This window comes from Microchirus variegatus (genome assembly GCF_963457635.1).
Source record: "Microchirus variegatus genome assembly, chromosome: 1".
Classification (NCBI taxonomy): Eukaryota; Metazoa; Chordata; class Actinopteri; order Pleuronectiformes; family Soleidae; genus Microchirus; species Microchirus variegatus.
Genome location: NC_139802.1, coordinates 902,974 through 925,169, shown reverse-complemented (window position 1 = coordinate 925,169; position 22,196 = coordinate 902,974). Strand labels below are relative to the sequence as shown.

Below are 22,196 nucleotides of genomic sequence, written 5' to 3'. Positions count from 1 at the left end.
AAAACCTGAGAAAGAAACATAAGCAAAGAAGATATTCATGGTTTATCTGCATGGAATTCCTTTTGACAGACATGCAGTGATTTCCAAAAAAAATATTGAGCTGATGTACTGTGTGCGGTAATGCAATGATGTTTGCTATCTGTTGGGATAAGCCAAATGTGATATTCAGAATCAGTATCTGTCCGATACTGGTCTAAATCACTGAATCGGCTATCGGTTAAATAATAACATCAAATATGATGCAGTCAATAAAACATATATGTCATGTAAATGGTTCATTAAGCACAGGCTGTAAAGAGAGGCCACCATTATTACTAGAATGTGAGCGAGGGATGCAGTGATCCTGTGACCTATGTGGACTTAGGCAGGACTCACACATATTATGATAGGTGATATCATTCTTTGTTTGTGAGGCGTCAGACAATGAAATCACACATATCTTCCAGCACTGGCACAAGCCAATCAAACCTAATTTAGCTCAAAACCCACTTCTTCAACGAGGTTGTTCTACCTACGGTGCACGTCGGACAAAGGGCACCAAATAATGGCGGATATCACTTTAGTGACATTAGCAACTCTTGCTATGTAGTTAACCCACTCACTCATTTACTACCCCTTTATCCTCCATCCACATGGTGCTGGGTACACCGTGGACGGGTCGCCAGTTCATCACAGGGGCCACATAGAGACAAACAAGCATCTAGTCTCACACTCACACCAATAGTCAATTTAGAGTGTCCAATTTGCCTAATCTCCAAATCTGCATGCCGGTCAACCCCTGCACTAATATTTTGTTTTGCATGTACAGTAAATGGATACAAATAGATACAAAATGTTATAAATTATTTAGCACTTATTTATTGAAATGGCTGCTAGTTTTGTGCTAAAAAGGTAAGTAACAAAACCACCAACATTCAATTTGCATATAGTGCAAAAAGGTCACAGTTACAGTACCACCAACATTCGGTATAACAATTGGCTCTTACAAAATTAGAGGTAACAATATAAACAACATTAAGGTGCAATGGCCACAAAAGGCTATTTTTGCAGAAATATAAGTAACAGTACCAATAATATTCAGGTACAATTGCTACAGTTGGCTCATAGTGCAAAATATTCTGGTACATACATAGACTGCCTACAATTACAAATCTGTACTAGTATTTGCCAAAAAGGGACGCAACGTGTCGCAAAGTGCCAGAAATAGGCAAAGCTACGGTTGTTAAGGCTTTTTTAATAATACATTCATTAATTATGTGTCAATGGGCTGCGGGCCGGTCCAAATTGCTTGAAGGGCCGGTTCTGGCCCCCGGGCCTTAAGTTGAATAGCCTTGCTGTAAAACCATCCGACTGTGTCCTGAACTCAGGTCTTCTTGCTGCAAAACATTACTACCAAATGTGTGGCCATGTAGTTCACCATTACAGATAATGTTCTGCTAACCTAAGATAGCCGCCTCCAGCCCACAAGTGTTAATATGGTACACAAATATAATATATATAGTAAAAACAAAAATAACGGTAAAAAGGTATTAAACTGATATGAGTAAAGGCAGTTTGCATTAGCATCAGAAAAAATAAGCCCATTATTCCCTATTATCTGCACAGACTGTGGAGCTCAGGTATGTGTGACATGATGGATCTGATGCATCTGAGTTTCCAACAACACCACCTAGGACGCGAGATCTAAAATTCCCAGCATGCTTCGCACTGTGTCGGCATAACTGCATTTCATTGCAATCAAAACAGTCTCCTCTCTTCCTTCTGTTTTCCACCACAGCAGCCAGAACTCGTACGGCTCAACAGTTCAAACTGAGCAGTGTGCGGCTGTGGAGGTCTGTAGTGTGACCGCCAGCTCCGACACTCGCACACATAACACATGTGGCGCGGAGAAGGTGTGGATTTGCTCGACTGCATTTTGGATATCAGACTGCAGGAGACAGAGAACCTCAGATAACATCTTCCAATCATGGGGCCACACCCCCTCCTCCTCCTCCTCCTCCTCCACCTCCTCCTCCTCCTTCCCACCTTCACCTCCAGCAGCCCAAAGCCACAGACACTTGTGGTTAACCCACACGACCTGGTTGTGCTTATTTATCCAGCCGGCCTTTAGGGAAACACACGACATGGAGATCATCTATCCACTTGGGTGTGCCTGAAAACATAGGTGGACTCTCCACTATGTTCCACTATGACGAAAACAATGGCTCGTGTATATTCAGTGAGGATAAAAATAGGGGAAAAAAATATTTGGTTGCATTGCTGATGTATATACACACTCTGGTATGTAGCCTGCAAATATGTGTGTGTGTGTGTGTGTGTGTGTGTGTGTGGCTTCTGTAAATACTGTATCTGCTCCACATGGCTGGTATTAATTATTAGTGCATGCTGCAGTGACTCATTCAGAATAAAACACATTTTCATGAGCTTTATAATGAAAGTAGGCAGAGATAGGCCTGTTTTTTTGTTTGTTTTTTTCAATGCAGTGCATGAACAGCGATGCTCATTAACATAGACGTGACTAAAAGTTATTGCACAGGAGGCGAAAACAACCAGTGCCCAGCAGGAATCTCAGTTACAGGTGGTGGCAGCAGCCACAGGCCCAGTCTGTGGTCCAGATAACTCACGCAACACACAATCACACCTGCATTGACATCACAGGTCCCTCTGCACACACTGGGGGGCACGAGCACACGCACACATGCATTGACAACAAATCACACTGCATGTGATGCAAAGCAGCAGCAGCAGCAGCAGCAGCAGCAGCAGTTGCTCTGCTTACATCACCCCTGCAACCACTCTTTTCTTCTTTCTTTCTTTCTTTCTTCCTGCGAAATGTTATTGATGGACACGCAGTGGAGAGCAGCTCCACAGCCACAGCCTCGTCCAAGTCCAACACACTGAGTCCACCTACAATGACGGGGAGGGAAGGGAAGGGAAGGGAAGGGGGGGGGGGGGTCGTGTTCAGCAGCAGCAGCTACACACACACACACACATACGGAATGGATGCCTGTGCACATCTTAAAAGAAAAGATGACATGGAATGGCGAATCATAGCATTTCGCACCGGCTCTTCCTCCCTCTCTCCTCCTCCTCCTCCTCCTCCTCCTCCTTGTTGCAGGAATGTGGCCGCACGTCGTGCGCTCTCACTCCGATCACACTCATTCACCGGGACGCTTTTTTTTTTTTTTTTTTTTTTTTTTCCCCTTCCCTTCCTTCCCCTTCTCTCCTTGCTGCCATAACGCAGGACTGTGATGATAATGAAGGCACAAAGAGAAGAGGTGTGGAGAGGGTGGAGGAGGAAGAAGAAGGAGGAAAAAAACCACACACACACACACACACACACACACACACACACCAGGAGGGGAGAGAAAACACAAACGTGGCCAGTAGCCTCCACATGCACAGCATCCATTTTCTCCTTACCTATATGATCCGGCGATGCGCGCTCCCACTCCCTCTCTCTCGCTCTGTTGTGTGTCTTTATGCTGCTGCTGCACGCTGACACACACACCTCGCAGCCCGGGCGTCTGTCAACAACACAGCCTGCTGCTGCTGCTGCTGCTGCTGCTGCTGCTGCTGCTGCTGCTGCCTCATGTTGCAGCGGGATCCGCTCATAACAATAAGGAAAAGAAATGCCTTTCCACTCGTTGCAGGGGAAAAAACAGGGGTGCCAACTGAAGACTGTACAAATTGATGCGTACCCTCGTCTCTTCCCCACCCCCTTTCACCCCCCCTTTTTTTTTTTTTCCTTTTTTCAGCCCCCTCCCCTCTCCTCTCCCACCCTGACTATACTCCCCCTCCTCCTCCTCCTCTTCCTCCTCCTCCTCCTCCTCTAAGACGACTTTAAAACATACATAAACACCCTCTCTCTCTCTCTCTCTCTCTCTCTGCCAGGTCCTACAGTTAATTTCCAGCAGAGGAGGGAGAGACACAGAGAGAGGGATGCACGTCGGGTGAGAGAAAGGGAAAAGAGGAGAGGGCGTGATTTGCATAAGGAGAGAGAGAGAGGGGGGGGAGGAAGAGGAGGAGGAGGAGGAAGGAGGGAGTAGTGAGGCAGTGAGAAGGAGGAAGAGGAGGCGCAGGGAGAGGGACAAACTCTGGAGAGGGAGGGAGGGAGGGAGGGTCTCTCTCTCTCTCCCTCTCTCTCTCTCTCTCTCTCTGTCTCTCTCTCTCTCTCTCTCTCTCCAGAGTCACCTTTACAGTAAGAAGAATGAGTCTCTCTCTCTTTTCTCTTACATGAACCACATGTTTGTTCTCTCTCTCTCTCTCTCTCTCTCTCTCTCTCTCTCTCTCTCTCTCTCTCTCTCTCTCTCGATGAAAACCTGAATATGAACAAATGTCTTTGTTTTCAAACACGAGGTGAAATTAAACACACACACACACATGCACACACACACACATGCACACACACACACACAGATATAATTATACCAGCAGCTTTAATAACAGTGACGTCACAGATAAAGCCATGTTTTGCAGCGGACTGTCTGTGCAAAGCTTGCGGCGCTGTGTGTCCAGTCAAGCGGCTCTGCAGACCTCCACCTCTCTCTCTCTCTCTCCCTCTCTCTCCTTCACGTAGCCCCCTGTCCCGTCTCCTATTGTGTGGTAACCATGGCAACCCCGGGGCCGTAGACTGTGCCTAGTGCGCCTGCGCAGGCCCTGCCTTCCTCCGCCATCATCATCATCATCGTCACCAGCAGCAGCAGCAGCAGCAGAGCCGGGGCATCGAGTCCGTTCCTCCGTGGTCGCGCTCGCGCTCCCTCTGCTGCACGCCTCGTGTAACCGATGAGCGCGTGCAGCTGGGGATTGATGAGGGCAGCTGCCTCGCGCGCCGCTGGGTCGTTGTCAGGCACAGGTGTGTGTGTGCGTGAAGCCCGAGGCTCGCGAGCGGAAGTGATCATGCAGGAGATTCAAAATTTTAGAAAATGGTTGGTTAAAATGTTTCCACTATACTAATTTCATAATTTTATGTATGTATATTTAATTCTGCCTGTGCTACGTTATGTTTTTCTTAACCCTTTAAAGGTGCATTATGTAATAAATGATAAAATCCTCCTAATATGTCACAGAGACTCAGGAATAATGTTCATATAACAAACTGAACTCACCAACAACAACAGTACAGACAAAATATTTGCATTAAAAAATATATTTTGCAGACTGCAAATCATGTTTATGTTTTGACATCATGTTTTGGCATGTGGCGCCACCTACTGCCGTCTATCAATCATTGTCTACCATCATACAGTCAGTAGAGTCTCAGCTGCCGAGCAACTGCGGGTTGCCAGTTACGTCAAAAAATTAAACCAAAAAGACCTCGGTATTTTGAATTTGAATGTAGTAACTGTTTTTGGCCACATTCTTACATATGGCACCTTTAAGGTGCTACTCAACCATTTGGTCGACCACACTTTAAGTCACTAATTAATGTAACTTGTTCTCAATGTTGTACTTTATGAATTATGCAAAGCAGGTTTATTATGAACAGACGTTTGGTAGAGGCCTGTATCTGAAATACTGTAGGGTCTAATTTAAAAAAAACAAAAAAACAACTATTGATTGTTGTTATTATCATAAGTACATAAAATAAAATAATAAAAAATGTAAATAAATAATTTTTCATTTGTTTTTTTTTTCTTGGTGCATACCTTAAAGGGTTAATTTACCCTGTTATATTATTCACTTCTATTGAATCCTTTTGTCGACGAAAGATGAGTTTTATTTTATTTTTTATTGAAACAACAAAATTGACCCCTCTATTTTGTGGGGAACACACTGTTGTCGCCTCATGTTTTTGTTGTGGGGCACATTTTGAATATTTATTATTAGCATTATTTGCCGTTGTTTGTTCATCTATATTGTCCTCAATTGTATTGTTTCTTTGCACCACACCACAACGCTATGCAATAATATATAAATAACAACAAAGATACTGATAATAATGAGGAAAATAATTATAGTAATAGTAGTAACAGCTGTACCCATTTACAATGACATAATACTGATCATTATTTTAGATTCACCAGACTGCTCCTCATGTGATACACTGTATTAATCATTTAAAACTTAATAGACACAAACATCATTGTAGGTCATGATACATATATTTAGTGGTCGTACATGATTAAATTTAATTTTCTTTGGATGACCACATGTTTGAAAAGTAAATTCATGCAGGATGAAATCCTTCTGAATTAATGTGGTGCTTTGAAAAAGTTCAAAGCAGTATCTGCAGTCGTCCTCCTCGGTTCCTGCAAGATCCACTCGTTTAGAATTATTTTGCAAGGTTTGAATAGTCAAGCACAGAATATGTCCTACTGAAAAACACTAAATCCAGTAGGAGAATATGATTGTACCGGCTAATATCACATACTCACAGTACAGCAGCATAATAATAATAATTTTAAAAAATCAAATTCAGACAGCTTTGATTTTGAGTTCACATTTATCCATCAACGTGTTTTAAGCTCAACTGTGGACAAAGTAACAGACACAATTTTGAAGAAAGCTGCTCGATAGTCACATGAGATACAACAACACGAGGAAAAGCAAACGACGGCACAAAGATCAGACCTTTTCTGCAGTGAGTCGTGAAGACAAACAAACCATGTACGAGACTGTGATTCTTTCATCAATAAAGTCAGTGATCGTCAGTGTATTGCAAACTACAATGCTACAGTGAAAATTAATTAGTCTTGAACGTGCGTCTTAGTGCACGACTTTGCTCAAACTGTCATTATCACATTACTCTCGGGGGGGGGGGGGGGAAATATATAACACACCGGGTTTCACTTGCGCTGGCGCTCAAAGGGCACTGGGGTTGCGGAAGTTGTGTCCGGCAAAGCGAGCCTGGTCACCGAGCTCCTCCTCGATCCTGAGAAGGAAGAGGAGGCAGATAGATGTGAAGGAGGCAGATGGATGGATGTGTTAAATGTGACAACAGCACATCAGAGAATGACGGGACATGCACTTAGTTGCATAATATGCTGTGAGTGATAAAACAGCGTTTCTGTACAATATCTTCACATCCACATTCCTCCCACCTCATGAGCTGGTTGTATTTGGCCAGACGTTCAGATCGACAGGGAGCTCCAGTTTTGATCTGCAAGGGGTTAAAAAAATAATAATACAAATTATATATATATATATAAACAGTATATATATATGGCTCACACAGACAGCTGCATTATTTGTGATATTCAGTATTATCAGATCAACCAAGGACAGGAATAAAGAAGACCTTACAGAAATAGTTATTTCCTTAGTCCTTAGTGCTATTTCAAATCTAAGTAATGTTTACACAAATATTTTCAATTTTGTTGAAATCTTGACAGACAAGACGAGGAATGGTAAATAATAGTGAGTATTCCTCAAGTCGAGCTTCAAGACGATCAACATCAAAACTTTTGCAAGATATTAGCTGATCTTTGGTTAAAATTGTTTAAATAATCATTTCTTTAACATAGTTTGATTTATACTTGTGATTATTATATTGTATCACTTGAGCTACAACACAAGTGTTTCCTCACAAGCTGCTTGTGTTGCTGCATTGTTTGTGTGTCTGATTGTGAGCAGCATATCTCAAGTTAAGTTAAGTTAAGTATGGATTTTGATTAAATATCTGGGGGATTATGGGGAAACAAGCATTCAGCTTTACTGTCCCCTCTGCTTGGAATAACCTGAACTCAAAATGACAAAACAAATATCTTTAAACCACTATTGTATTTTAATTTAGAGTTTGTAATCTGTTTCTTGTGTTTGTGATATTTATTAAGACATAGTCTCTCTTGTAAATGAGCCTGAGGAAGAACAGACTAGATGTTGGTGATTTTGGTGGTGGATCACTGGATCACAAAGTGGTTTGTGCTCCCTGAGTGTTTGCTCTAGTTTAATGTTATATTCTCATGTACGTAAAGTGTCACAACAAAGAAGTTGTGACACACAACAGTTGTGAGCGTGTGTTACCTGTCCAGTGCAGAGACCAACCACCAGGTCAGCTATAAAAGTGTCCTCGGTTTCTCCAGAGCGATGGCTCACCATCACTCCCCAGCCGTTCTCCTGGGCCAGTTTACACCTGACACACGGAGGCAGACGCAGTGAAGACAAATATAATAATAAAGTTTCAGGGTTCACCACCATCAGCTCTGTCTGTCAAACTCTGTGATCATTGGAATTTGGAATGAAGTGATGCAACTTAAAGCTGGTCTTATATATTAGCGGTCTTATATACTGTATATTTAACTCATGCAACATGTGTATGTGTAAGCACGTCTTGAATGAACCTGCCGTAATAGACATTTTTTACAGTAGATATTTCTTTAAATGAAATAGTAGGACAAACACGGGATTTACCAGTAACGTTAATTAAGATTCTATGAACAGAGCTGTGTTATTGTTCAAGTGTAAGGGTGGGGGTGGGGGGGGGGTTAACCCTAGAACACAGTTGCCAGGTGAAAATTCACCCGAGCAAATAAATGTATGTGTTTATCATGAAAACCAAATTTTCATATTCATTTTTTTTTTTTTTTTTAATCCCAAATTCCTAATTTTCCAGTCATTTTGGAGCATTTTTATCTGGTCCCCTCATGAAGCTTTTTTCTTTCATTTTGTTAGACATGACACAGTTTAAAATAAAAGAATACTACTCAAATTGGTCATGTATTGTCATGTTTTGATATATTTTGAGTACTTTTTATTGGGTGTAATTATTGTCTCGGGTAAAAATCACCCGGTTTGAGCGATAGTGTTCTAGGGTTAAACGTTAAAAAACTGCATACATATTTTCTGGATGTGTTCCAGTAAAGTGAAATAATTATCCTCTATTGTTGTTAAAGCGTTGCTAAAACAGCCAATCTGATGGTGACTTCTGCACAGTAATGTATGTACATATGTGTGGTCACATTTCTGCATCAAACACACAAAACCAACTCACGCCTTGATGGCCTCTGTGACAGAGCCAATCTGGTTGACTTTCAGCAGCAGACAGTTGCAGGCTTTGTCCTCCACGGCTCGTTGTATCCTGCGCGGGTTAGTCACTGTCAGGTCGTCTCCAACCACCTGCAAATGAACACAACACAGTTATAGAAGCAGATGAGAAACGCTTGCATTTCTACACACGGAGCTCAGGAATGTGGACGCCAAGTAGAGCCATTATTTTTGTAATCTGTCGATTATTTTCTCGATTAATCCATTCATCGTTTGGTCCATAAAATGACAGAAAATGTTAAAGACAACGTCAGTGTTTGTCAAACCTGGAAACGACGATGTTCTCGAACGTCCACAAACCAAAACGATTCAGTTTTAATGATTTCATTGTTATGTGGAGCAAAGAAACAAAGAACATATTCACATTTAAGAAGCTGAAACAATCAGAAATCTTGTTTTAATAATGAAAGAAGCTTCAAACCGATTCATCCACACGTGTCAAACTCAAGGCCCGGGGGCCAGATGTGGTCCGCCACGTCATTTTATGTGGCCCGCGAGTGATTAATTGGTCTTAAAAATCTGTGTTAAAATAGGTCTATGCTGCTTTAAGGCGTGCACCGACCATAAACTACATTTCCCACAATGCATGGCGATTGCGTTACCCGCAAAGTGACGACACTGCCACAAGATCGCAGTGTATCATTGTATATGCATCATGCGACGAGTGAAATTGAATAAGTAATAAATACAGAAAGTTATTTATCAATATGTTACAGAGTAGTTACCTTTATTTTACATTATATTTGGTTACATTTAGTTACATTTATTCTGTATGACAGTTACATCTGACCCTTTGAGGGTAACCATGATGCTGATGTGGCCCTCAGTGAAAATGAGTTTGACACCTCTGGATTAATGGATTATCAAAACAGTCTAGGATTCATTTAGTAATCGATTAATAATGGATTCATTGTTTCAGCTCTAACGTTAAGCAGCTTAGCAAGTCCACTGAAAACAGTTTTATTATTGTATAAAAGTAGCTTCAAATCAGGACATTTCAACCTCTGCTGAATAAAACTGATAATATTAGTGAATGAAGGTCTTTAAGGAGCAGCTGAACTCATAATAAGGACATATTGCCAATAATTCAGACTCCTTTAACGTCTTGTCTGAACTCTATAAACAGTTCCACTAACTATATAGTTTCTGTATTTATTATTTTTGTATTTTGACCGTATATCGTATATGTTTGCAGATTAGAGTGAATCTTAGATGATCATACTCTTGCCTCGGTTTGCTCTGTTGCTCCTCCTATTCTTTGCGTTTTTCTGTTTTTCTTTTCTGTTTCTCACATGTTTTTATGACTGCTCTATGAGCCGTTGAATTGCCCTCTGAGGAAAAATAAAGTTCTTTGAATTGAATTGAATTGAATGAAATGAAATGAAATGAAATTTAATTTACCTGGATGCCCACGGAGGCTGTAAACTGTGACCATGCAGGCCAATCATCCTGGTCAAAAGGATCTTCAATAGACACAACTGAAGGAAAGGGAGAGCGGTCAAGTCATGTGTCTGCACACGTTTAAATGCATGAACCCTAATTGACACCCAGCTACGAGCCAAAATGACCAGGACAACAGTGACATGGCACTAATGTGAGTGATGTCACACACATGCACATTTAAACAGGAAATACAACAGTGACAGGGTAAACAGCCACATAAGTGTAGGTCCCTGTTTCTGTGCACGACAGGGTATAATTAAAACCTCTGAACACAGCAATGTGTCAGGAGCAGAGATCAGACTGTGGAGATTCTCCATTTATCTACCTCTATCTAAGTGGTTAGAGAAATACTTAGAGGTGCCATATGTAAGAATGTGACCAAAAACAGTTACTACGTTCAAATTTAAAATACCAAGGTCTTTTACGTTTCGTTTTTTTGACGTAACTGGCAACCCGTGGTTGCTCGGCAGCTGAGACTCTACTGACTGCAATGATTGGTAGACGGCGGTAGGTGGCGCCACATGCCAAAACATGAGTTCAAAACATAAACATGATTTGCAGTCTGCAAAATATATTTTTTAATGCAAATATTTTGTCTGTACTGTTGTTGTTGGTGAGTTCAGTTTGTTATATGAACATTATTCCTGAGTCTCTGTGACATATTAGGAGGATTTTATGATTTATTACATAATGCACCTTTAAGATATGGAAAACAAAAACACACATACGAACACACACCTGGATAGTTGTTAATAAAGCCCTGGTAGATGTTGGCCAGCTCTTCACCACTGATGTTACGGGCAGCGTTAGGTGGAGACTTGAAGTCCAGGTCGTATTTGCCCTCGATGAAAAACTCTGAAGCGGCGACGTCCATCCCGATCACCACTTTGTCTGTGAAGCCTGCTTTCTCTATGGCTGTCTTTATCAGCTCTAGGGCTGAAGCAGAGACACAGGAGTACATATATACATTTATACTATATACATGTGTAAACATCTCCATTGTTTTTAAGTAGAGGGTTGTGCTTACCTTCACTATTCTCCTGTATATTTGGTGCAAACCCTCCCTCATCTCCCACATTTGTAGCATCCTGACCATACTTCTCCTTGATGACACCTCTCAGAGTCTGGTACAGCTCGGCCCCCACGCGCAAAGCATCACGGAAGGACTCGGCCCCGACAGGAAGCACCATGAACTCCTGCATAGCCAGCCTGTTACCAGCATGGGAGCCCCCGTTGATCACATTAAACGCCTGCATTTTGGGGCCAAACAGAGATGAACATTTCAGATATCAGACTGATACTGGTCAAAAATCACAGATTGGAAATAGGAACCCTTAATATGCCTCACTAAAAAATAGAACCACGGAACATGTATGAGGGCAGTAATCATGTCAGCTGTGTGGATTTGTTTCAAGATAAAAGAAGAATAAAAAAAACTTAAAGGTGCCATATGTAAGAATTTGGCCAAAAACAGTTACTACATTCAAATTCAAAATACCGAGGTCTTTTAGGTTTCGTTTTCAGACGTAACTGGCAACCCGTGGTTGCTCGGCAGCGGAGACTCTACTGACTGCAATGATTGGTAGACGGCGGTAGGTGGCGCCACATGCCAAAACATGATTTCAAAACATAAACATGATTTGCAGTCTGCAAAATATGTTTTTTTAATGCAAATATTTTGTCTGTACTGTTGTTGTTGGTGAGTTCAGTTTGTTATATGAACATTATTCCTGAGTCTCTGTGACATATTAGGAGGATTTTATCATTTATTACATAATGCACCCAGCAGCAGCAAAATAGCCGTTGACGACAATTGTTATTAACAGCTCAGATAAAAAGGTAAAGCTGTATTTGATTGATATCGCTATCGTATCAGACATGAAAAAGTAGGACAGTGCTATCGTTTTTTTGTAAGGATTGTATCTGTGCACAAGACTTTTGTATATGACTCACAGGAACTGGTAAGACAAGCTCTCCATTTCCTGCAAGATCAGCAATGTGACGGTAGAGGGGGACACCTTTCTCTGCAGCACCAGCTTTGCATATGGCCAGTGATACTCCCAGAATAGCATTGGCCCCGAACTTAGCTGAAGGAAACAGAGATGAGTCACGCATGCACTCAGTAATCAGTGGAGCAGACACACACGTCGTCACACACACACACACCCTGTTCCTGTAAGCGAGGCGTGACCGAGGCTTACATTTGTTGTCAGTGCCGTCCATTTCAATCATGATATTGTCCAGTTTCTCCTGCTCCATCACACTGACTCCCTGAAAAGAGAAGCAGCCATGTTCAAAATCATCTCAACCATCTTCCCGCCCCCCCCCCACACACTCTCCTCTAGATTGTGCATTCCTGCTCACCGACTGGACAAGGGCAGGTCCAAGGGAGTCATTGATGTGACCGACGGCTTTAGTTACACCTGCAACAGCAGGACAGAAGGAGACGTGTTGTGGAGTCAGTCAGTCTTTCAAAAGACAGAGTCAATAACGATGGAGGAAAGACAGAGAGGAGAGTGTAGACGTCTTTGTCTCAAGTGTTCACCTTTGCCCTTGTAGCGAGTCTTGTCTCCATCTCGGAGCTCCAGAGCCTCATAGATGCCAGTGGATGCACCGCTGGGCACAGCAGCCCTGAACAGACCTGGAAAACAGAGGATGGACAGGTGGAGGGAGAGGGACAGGTATCCAGGAGGGGGGGGGGGGGGGGGGGGTGAAAGGTTGTGGAGAAAAAGAGAAAGACAGACGTGTGTTTGGACTCGATCGAGCCAGAATTTATTGTCAAATACAACTGATAAAAGAGCAATTTTTTTAATATATAACCTTTGTCTGTATGAAGATCTACTTCCACAGTGGGGTTTCCTCTGGAGTCCAGGATCTCCCTGGCAACAATACTCACAATAGACATCCTGCAAATGAAAATAAATGGGGGCATTATTATTTAACCATTAGTTCTACACGACAGTTCACTGCTCACACTATATACTGATTCTCATTTAATTAGAGAGGCATGAGCTTGAGCAACCCCCCCCCCCCTCACCCACCCCCCACCAACACATTCATATGAAAATGAAGACTTCTCTTCCACACAGTGATGCTAGTGACGCAGCCGCAGGGATGGAAAGCTGTGGAAAAGATGCTCCGCGGGAACATGATGTCACTCACATGCACACATAGACTCAGACAGAGAGAAGGAAACATACATATAATAACGCATACCTATTTATTTATCTACTATACAACCTGTTCCGGACCACAAGCCTGTTTCAGTCAGTGACAGAGAATATGGACCAGTGAAGAGACAAGACGGTGCAGAGAGAAGACAAATGCAGAGGGCGACGAGGAGGAAGGAGGAGGAAGGAGGAGGCTCGGGGTGATGGAGGGGATAGAGAAATGAATCAATCTTTTTAAATGTTACCTGCAGCGTGTTTGAAGCCTGGTGGAGAAAGCAAGAGAATAATGGTGGAGAGAGGTAGATGGAAGAGGAGGTGGTGTTGGTGAGGAGGGAGGTGCAGGGGGTGAAAACACATGACACGCCGGGGGGAGGGGGAGTGTGTGAGTCATTGGAAGATGTAAAGAGGGGAGGGGAGTGAAGCAGAAAAGCAAGTCACATCTATAGGACAAATAAAAAATATGCTGAGCAACATGTACTGTGTTTCCAGGTTTCAACTGATAAAAATCAACATTGTTTTGCTGACTTCATACCAGCTCTTATTTTTTTCATTAGCACAGTAGCTACGGTAACAGATCATCATAATCCAGGCAGTGTCATCGTGCGACTGTAAAACTAAGGGTTTGGGTTGCTGAAATGAAAAGGAACATCTGTAAAGCTCAGATGTGGACGACAGGCAGACGATATCAAAAAACACTCGAGGAGGAAACATCTCAGCAGAGGCAGACGCACACATGAGCTGCTTTGACGAGACACTTCAGAGCTCCAGTAATGAGGATCAAAGCAGACGAGGAGACAGGTAGACAGGTGTGAGGAGCAGTACATGCTGCAGGGAGGAGGAGGAGGATTTAAAAATAGTCAAGGGTGTAAGTAAAGACACAGTGAGCACAGGGGGGAGGCTGGCAGTGGGCCCCACTGTGAGAGAGATTTGTCGTAAAAAAAAGAAAAAAAAATTCATTGGCTGCGCCATCTGGATGTCACATGACCTAGAAAAATGGTGGAACAGGCAAGAGAGACAGAATACGTGCACATACAGTTGGGGGTAAATGCATGGATGACTTTGTCTGCTAGAACAACGTGCACTCACTCACGAGCCATTTACAGAGAATGGTCTGGAAAAGAGAACACATTCAGTGAGCAGCAGTTCTCTGAAAACCTTCAAAGTCTGCACAATCTCTTTTCATGGTACATCAACATGCACCAGGGTGAATGGCACCACTTTTCAAAGCCCTAAAAAGACCTGCAACATTCTGCTCCACGGCATACGTAACCCTAACAACCGCCCCACAGGTATAAAAGCACAAAAAGCCCTCTCTAGAGACAGAGTTTCAGACTCTTTGGAAGAGGTCTTGCTTACAATGTACCTGGATAAATGGATGAAACAAATGAAAACACAACAGTGTGTGATGAGGTGATAAGAAACTAACTAACGAGGGCCTTTCTGCACAGAGTTTGCATGTTCTCCCAGTGTGTGCGTGGGTTCTCCGGCTTCCTCCCACAGTCCAAAAACATGCAGATTTGGGGATTCGGTGAATTGGTCACTCTAAATTGACTGTAGGTGTGAGAGTGTGAGTGAGTGAATGGTTGTCTGTCTCTATATGTGGTCCTGCAATGGACTGGCGAACTGTCCAGGCTGTACCCCACCTATCACCCTATGTCTGCTGAGACAGGCACAGCACCCCCCGTGACAATAAAGCAGTAGATGATGGATGGATAAAAATTGAACTAAAATATAATATAAAATACTGTATTCAATATCTGTTGATTGATTTATCTCTTAAAATGTTGTATGAATGTAATGAAAACCACATGAACCCACAGGGACGTTGACCTTAAATGATCCATAACCCCCTAAATACTACACACTCAACCTTTAACTCTGTATGTTTTGTGATATTCATTTTTAATAAAACATAGCATGTATACAGTCTGTACACACTCAAACACAACCACAACGACGACACATTTTGCAATTATCTAACAATGTTTAATGAACTTTTATTTAGTTAGATTAATTAGTTAACAGTATACAATTCAATTCACTGACACACTAGTGTCTTCACGAACATAAAATGGACTGTACAGCAGATGCACTGTAATCTTTAGCACTTTTGTGCCGTGGTCAGAATGTGTATTTACTGTATAAAGTGAGTGTAGTTTTACCCAATTCAAAAACACGTTTTATGTGTGTGTGTGTTTTGTATGTAACAGTTAAGAAGCTCGACTGTAAATGTTAACTATTAGGTGTGTGTGAGGGCTTGGTTGTGTGTAATACGTTGTTTATATATAGACAGTCCAGTCATATCAAACATTTACGACAGGAGGTTGTGGCAGGCATCAACTTCTGTCTTCAACATGGTTCACAGCATCAGGGAAATCTTCCTTAAACTCCATCATTCCGTCTGCTCGCCTCGTCAAGTGTGTCACCTGAAAACAGTAGATCACGCGAGACGGAAAACACAGGTGAGGATTCTGTTCTGTTTTCTCATCATGGGGCAGCTGTTACATGATCATGAATCATTTAGCGGTGTTGCCTCACAGCAAGAAGGTGCTGGGTTCGATTCCCCTTTCTGGGACCTTTCTGTGTGGTTTGTAGTTGGCATGTTCTTCCCATGCATGTGTGGGTTTCCTCCCACCATCGGGTCAGTCACAGTGGCTCTGATCAACCCTCCATCAGACCTTGTAATTATGTTTATGCAATTTCGGTTGTATAATGACAATAAATACCCCTTTCTTTCCTTTCAAACCACTAGAGCGGTAAAAATGGATGTCACTCGCTGATTTAATTGTATTGCTTTTATGTAAAAACTCCAATTTTTACTTTCATTTTCATTTGATACTGAGACGTTTCAATATGGAACAGTTTATATAGTTTATATTACATATACATATCTGTCAAGGAATGAGGTGATAAGACTTAAAGCTGGTCTTTAAATCTTTCATGTGATTTCCTGGATGTTCTTTTTGATATTCTGTCTCTCCCTGTTAAAATAAACCTACCATTACAATTATAGACAGTTCATACCTTTGTTAGTGGATGATCTTACAAAATCAGTGAGGGCTCAAATACTTATAATCAAACTCATCTCACACAATGTAACATTCAAACCGCGTGTGAGAATACTGATAACTTGATGTGCTTGTTTTCAGGGTTAAAACTATACATTTAATGTTATTAAAATGTGTAACATTAACGAATGTATGTAACCTTCCAAACCATTGTCAAATGAGTTCACACAATGCCGATTGTGCTCGTAAAGTAAGATGAATGCAAACGAATGAAAGCGGATGAAGAACGCAGCATGATAATAATGTTATTCTCTTTCTATACACAATGACCCAGGTACAATAACAGCAGCAAGTGTAAAGCCCAATTTATACTCCTGCGTAAAGTGCTCTGCGTAGGTTACGCAGAGACTCTGCGTCTACGCAGAGCCTGTCGTAGAGTCTCTGCGTCGTCTCCGACTGCACGAGATATTTTTTAAGTGTCCGTCACTCCGTCAAGGGACAACAGAGACGGCAAGAGCTGCGATTGGTCCTCAGGACAGGCCGAGATAACGCTGCTCTATGCCGGCTCACAGTGAGCACCGAGCGTCCACAGAGGCGGAGCTGATCCCCGCCGATAACGCTGCTGCCAAACTATAAATACGTCATATCTTAATACACACAGCACATGTTTAGACTCTAAATGGACAATTTCTCGCCTCAAATTATCTTAAAACTGCGTTCCGTCACACAGAAAAGTGAGAAACGGCCACTGTTTCAACAACAACAGTCTTTCTCTCTCTTTCTTTCTCGGACGCCATTGCTCACTGTAGCCTGAAGTACAACAACCTTGCGCAGCGACCCCTACTGATCGGGCGGGAAATTGCAGCGCGTATCCATCACCACGACGCAGAAGTATGAAGGCTCGAGTCGTCTCCGTGGTGACGCAGACGGATAACGCATACTCAGTCGGAGAAGTATAATGTGGCCTTAACCAAACGTTACACACTGCAGTCTTAAAACTGACAATGAAATCAGAGGAGTATTGCTGATATTTCTTTGTATGTATTAATCTGCCTGCATTTACACTAGCTCAACTTCAACTTGGCCCACAGCACTTTTCTTACCTTCTCACCAGTCATAACGTGGGCGGGTTTGGGGCTGGGGCTGACGGTGTCTGGGTGACTCATGTCGATGACCTGGTGGAGGCGTCGAGCTCGGAGGGGCAGTAAGAGCCAGCTGCTGACCTCCAGCCCGTCGATCCCGTCCATACTCCAGCGCACGGGCGTGTGGCGGAACATACCTTCCTGCCTCTCTCCTCCACTCCTCATCGAACGATGCAGCATCAGCTAGCAGGAATGGAGGGGGGGGGGGGGGGGGGGGCGTTTAAGAAGCGACAAATACAACATGTATCTCATGTAATTGCACTTAATTGTACTTTGTTTCGCTGTGGATCAATCACCCGAAAGACTCACTCTCATCGAGGTTAATGAAATCTTGACGCTCTTCGCGGTCTCCTGTGCGCCGATTTCGTGAACGCTCCATTATGTGTGCTCTTTCTCCAATGTGGTGGCCGATGGCGAGCTGCTCCATGCCGCTCTCACTGTCCCTCATTGACCGCCGTGTCTCGCGGAGCTGAGGTGAAAAGTCAACTTAGTTTTACAAAAACAATCGGGTTAACCCTGCACTCTGCTTGATCTCACTCTGAAATGTTTGTAAAACAACTACGATATTTACACTGTGTGCAAATTCTGATCATTTAATGTGTTCGTGAAGTCAAAAAGTCTCAGTCATGCCTGGATTTAAAAAACAAAGCCCCGGTTCGAGAATGAAACTAATCATGTCTGCCTAAATTGCACCAAAAAAGCACTCCCTGTGCTAAAAGCAATGATAAAAGTTATTCTCACCCCTCCAGGGCCTGTTCTTGTTGCGCTGGTTTGCTGATAAACTTTAGGAGCCCCTACATCCGACGAGGAGTAGGAGATCACCGTTGAGGAAGAGAAGGACTGACAGTTGGGTGAACCGGACATTCTATCCTAGAGGAATATAAAAACAAACAGCAAGGTGAGATAGAGCAACTTTCAAATTGCAATTTCAGCCGTGAGGGAAATGACTTCTGTTTACTTGAAACTGTGCGACATAGTTCACTCACCACATTCTCCATCATTTCTCCCATCATGCCAAACATATCCATGAATCCGCCACCCTGAAAAAAAAAATAGATTAGAGATTTGTTAAATTCTCATCTTAAGACCAAACAGATAAGGGATTCTTAAGATATCATACACTAAAGCTGGCATAGGTTTCACTAGCTGAGCTCTCTGCTGAATGGCCAAAATCTGTCATTCCCTATGTCCCCGCCGTCAGTCATGTTCCCAGCATGAGCAAATGTCCATGGTTTTAAGCTCCATATGTGTGACCGTCTCTGTACTTCATAAAACCACACTTAGTTACATTACTGTTGTATTAATTAGTTAAGCTGTATTAACCAACTTAACTGACTTCTTTTCATTGCACTTTAGTGAAAGGGTTTATGAAGCTGCATTTTGATTGGAATATATTGAAGTCATGTTTGATTGTGCTGGGTATGTCTATGTTGTTCTATGTCCTTGCATGTTTTTTTTGTAAACTGCAAACTGAATTTCCCCTTGAAGAACAAAATGATCAGAACTGAACTGAACACCCCCAAAACGCCATGAACTTACAAAATAGAGTTAAAACAACCGAAAAAAACTAACCAAATAACTACATTTACACACATTTTAACCTGCAAATTGACAAACAATGCAATTATTTATCTATGAGTGACAAAGCAAAAGTAGTGGTCTCAATAAACAAATGCAGATTTGTAAATTCAATGAAACTAACCACCAAAACCTCACAGAGGTCCTTGGAATTCTTAAGGTATTTTTTGGAAACAAGAATGGACTTTTTGCTTTTGTGAAAGAAAGAAATGAAATACTCACCATTCCCATCATGCCAAATGGGGCCAATGGACCAGCCTAGCAGAAAATGTGAACAAAGTGTAAAATCAAATTTAAATAATGTGAACTGTACACATAAACATGAACACAATAAACTGACATGTTACCTGTCTACGAGGTACACGATGTGGTTGCATCTGAGGGGCAAGAGCAAAAGGGTCCATACCAAAGGGTGCAAACAGGCTCATCTGCTGCCTGTGAGCTGCAAAGGGATCCCTGGAAAAATTGGAAATATTATTTATGAAGTAAAATATATCAAATGTATCATGCAGATGTGACACATCACTTGCAAAAGAGGATTCTCATCTTCCATCTACCAAAAGTTTCACCCAGTTTCAGGCACCAAAGTCTCAGAAAACTCGCTGTGCCCACATTACCATGCTGTTATTTAAATAAAGTATGCAATACTTTTGGAGTTGGTTTGTTTTCACAAGCCCATAATAAACACTCTCTGACCTAATTAGAGTGCAGTGGTGAATGTACACTTAATTCCAAAGCCACTGAGAGTCTTTAGTAAGTAGTAATAAGCTGTAGTAAGGTTCCAATGGGCTTGACTTGTAGCTACTGTTCTAATTCATTAATCACAAAGGCAGGAGAGAGTTGTGTGAAGGGTTTGCACATTTATTTCCACTTGCCATACAAGTGCAAGTACCCTATATCTAGAGAAAAAAAGAACAAAAGGACTGCAAAGCCACATTCCTTTCCTTGCGAGAGTATTTAATCAAAAGCTGAAGGCCAATAGTTGGCATTAACTGCATTAACTGTTCACAAAGCACTGTAACAAGTATTCCTTCACCAACCACCTGGACCAACCCCAAACTAAACCTAACCCAACACTGGCTCCTTCAAGAGAGGGCTTCAAACTCAAAGCAAAGCACAACTTTTCCCTGATTGGTAGGCAACATGTAACTCATACCATACATTGTTGCAGTGGTTTTTTTCACCCTTTATCTGAAATACTCAGTTTTGGGTCTTGTCCCGCCTCTTTAAAAGCATTATCTGCTCTGATTGGTCAATTAGACAACTGCTTACAGCATGTGTGACATGCTCATGATCAGCTGCAAATACTAATGTGTGACTTCCTGCATGAGTCTGATATTAATAAAGTCAGCATGAACCACCTGCACAAACAAGACTGGAGTAGGATGTATTCGAGAGGGAGTTTGCATTTTGTTTCTTTTATGTTTCAAATTTAAGCACATTAACTTAGCTGCTGAAAACTCCCAGTTTAAAATGATTGAGCTTTAAATGTTTACATTCTTTGCATACCATCTGATCAGTTACAAATACATTATGCACAAAGACAACAAACATAGCTATATAGTTACTTATAACCATGTTTTGTGGTACATGGTTATAAGTTACAAACTTTTGTTTTTAAACAAGCAAGAGACATACAAAAACGAATTAAAAGACAACAACATGTGTATGGAGCAAAAAGAAAACAAAAGGGGGCGGGGGTAAAATACAATGGATGTACAGTCACCTGAATCTGATCTATATGGTTTTTCCATAATGAATATACCGTATATCACATTAATCAAGTCCTCTAAAGTAGGAGGACCCTGGCAGAATTTTTCATAATAGCCTTGACCATGTACACTTTAGGAAAGTAAAGAAAATACCAAGAAGCTTACCCAAGTACAAGACCTGAAAACAAAGGTAAATCTTGATCTTTAAATCGAAATATGTGCAATGCTAACTCTTATTGTCTTCCAACAATTGTGAATACTGGTTCATTTAAGGTTAACATAACACCAAAAAACACAGATCACTCATGGACTTACATAGAAGGCCTTTGAAACCTTTATAGCTTAAAAACCTGTGTACAGTATCTTGTTAAGTTCCAGTTGATCGACAGTCAAACCAAAAAATGTTATGTAAAGAATAAAATGACATAAAGCTGTCATTGATTACAGATGCAAAACAAAAGGCTTTAGCATAGCTACAACAAACATGATGCAAACTGTAACGTTCTTGCACCAAGTGATCTCTGTTTGCACTCAGCAGCAACAAATACTGCTGAGCTTTGACAGCGGTTTTATGTTATTGTCAATCCAATATGGTGGACCACCGTAGGCCCCCACCACAGCTGGCTGGAGTCAAAGGTACCTGCTTCACGCCACCGCACAAACAGAAAAATCTTCCACACCAGCCATGTATGATTAGTAAAACACCGACAGACAACAGTATTTAAATGCAGTTTAAGTAACGCCAGTACTTACATCATGTAGGGGTCGTCATCAACGTCATTCAAGAAGCGAAACATGCTGAGATATTTAACTCAGCTGGCTGATGCTAGCCAGCTAGCAAGGTAAACAGTCGCGTTTTTCAAGGATGAAGCAGATGAATGTGCTCAAAACTGAGGGCAGGTTAAAAACGAGGCGTTTTGACTCGCTCCGTCACGGAATAATACGAAGACCTCGCTATGCCGTTACCAACAGTGACAGCTCTATGTGTCAGTGGATAGTAAATTCCAGAAACCTGGCGAAAACATGAAAACGGAAGTCAGTCTTCTGACAAAGAGAAGCAAACACTGCTGTCAAGGTAGCATCAGAGCTACTCGTACAAGACTTCCGGTAGCTTTGAGCTATCAAAATAAAGTATTTCCGTCAAACTTGAAGCTATGA

General features: G+C 42.0%; 1 protein-coding gene across 2 annotated transcripts; it reads right to left on the bottom strand.

Moving 5' to 3' along the window:
• Window positions 1-6,587: 6,587 nt before the first annotated feature.
• Window positions 6,588-22,076, bottom strand: mlf2 (myeloid leukemia factor 2). 2 transcript variants are annotated; one of them, XM_083893148.1, is made up of 19 exons: window positions 21,792-22,076; window positions 19,674-19,782; window positions 19,549-19,584; window positions 18,735-18,788; window positions 18,490-18,618; window positions 18,058-18,217; window positions 17,718-17,931; window positions 13,249-13,334; window positions 12,974-13,069; window positions 12,793-12,851; window positions 12,630-12,699; window positions 12,382-12,515; window positions 11,456-11,678; window positions 11,167-11,364; window positions 10,387-10,463; window positions 8,933-9,057; window positions 7,966-8,074; window positions 7,044-7,102; window positions 6,588-6,874 (listed from the first exon to the last, which is right to left on the bottom strand). In XM_083893148.1, exons 1-19 carry the CDS (start codon window positions 21,833-21,835, stop codon window positions 6,805-6,807), a joined length of 2,052 nt encoding a protein of 683 aa, XP_083749274.1. In that variant the 5' UTR covers window positions 21,836-22,076; the 3' UTR covers window positions 6,588-6,804. The 2 variants fall into 2 exon arrangements, with proteins under 2 accessions (XP_083749274.1, XP_083749275.1); XM_083893149.1 differs by lacking the exons at window positions 18,058-18,217; window positions 18,490-18,618; window positions 18,735-18,788; ... (1 more) ...; window positions 19,674-19,782; window positions 21,792-22,076 and having other exon boundaries at window positions 17,710-17,798.
• Window positions 22,077-22,196: the final 120 nt, after the last annotated feature.

Excerpts from the sequence above, each read along its gene's own strand:
- mlf2 (XM_083893148.1), bottom strand. The coding sequence starts at position 21,835 with ATGTTTCGCTTCTTGAATGACGTTGATGACGACCCCTACATGAT. Across the intron at positions 13,335-17,717 it reads ACCCGCCCACGTTATGACTG|GATGTCTATTGTGAGTATTG; the intron begins GTGAGAAGGTAA and ends TTTCATTTGCAG. Across the intron at positions 12,700-12,792 it reads GACCTGCCCTTGTCCAGTCG|GGAGTCAGTGTGATGGAGCA; the intron begins GTGAGCAGGAAT and ends TTCTCTTTTCAG.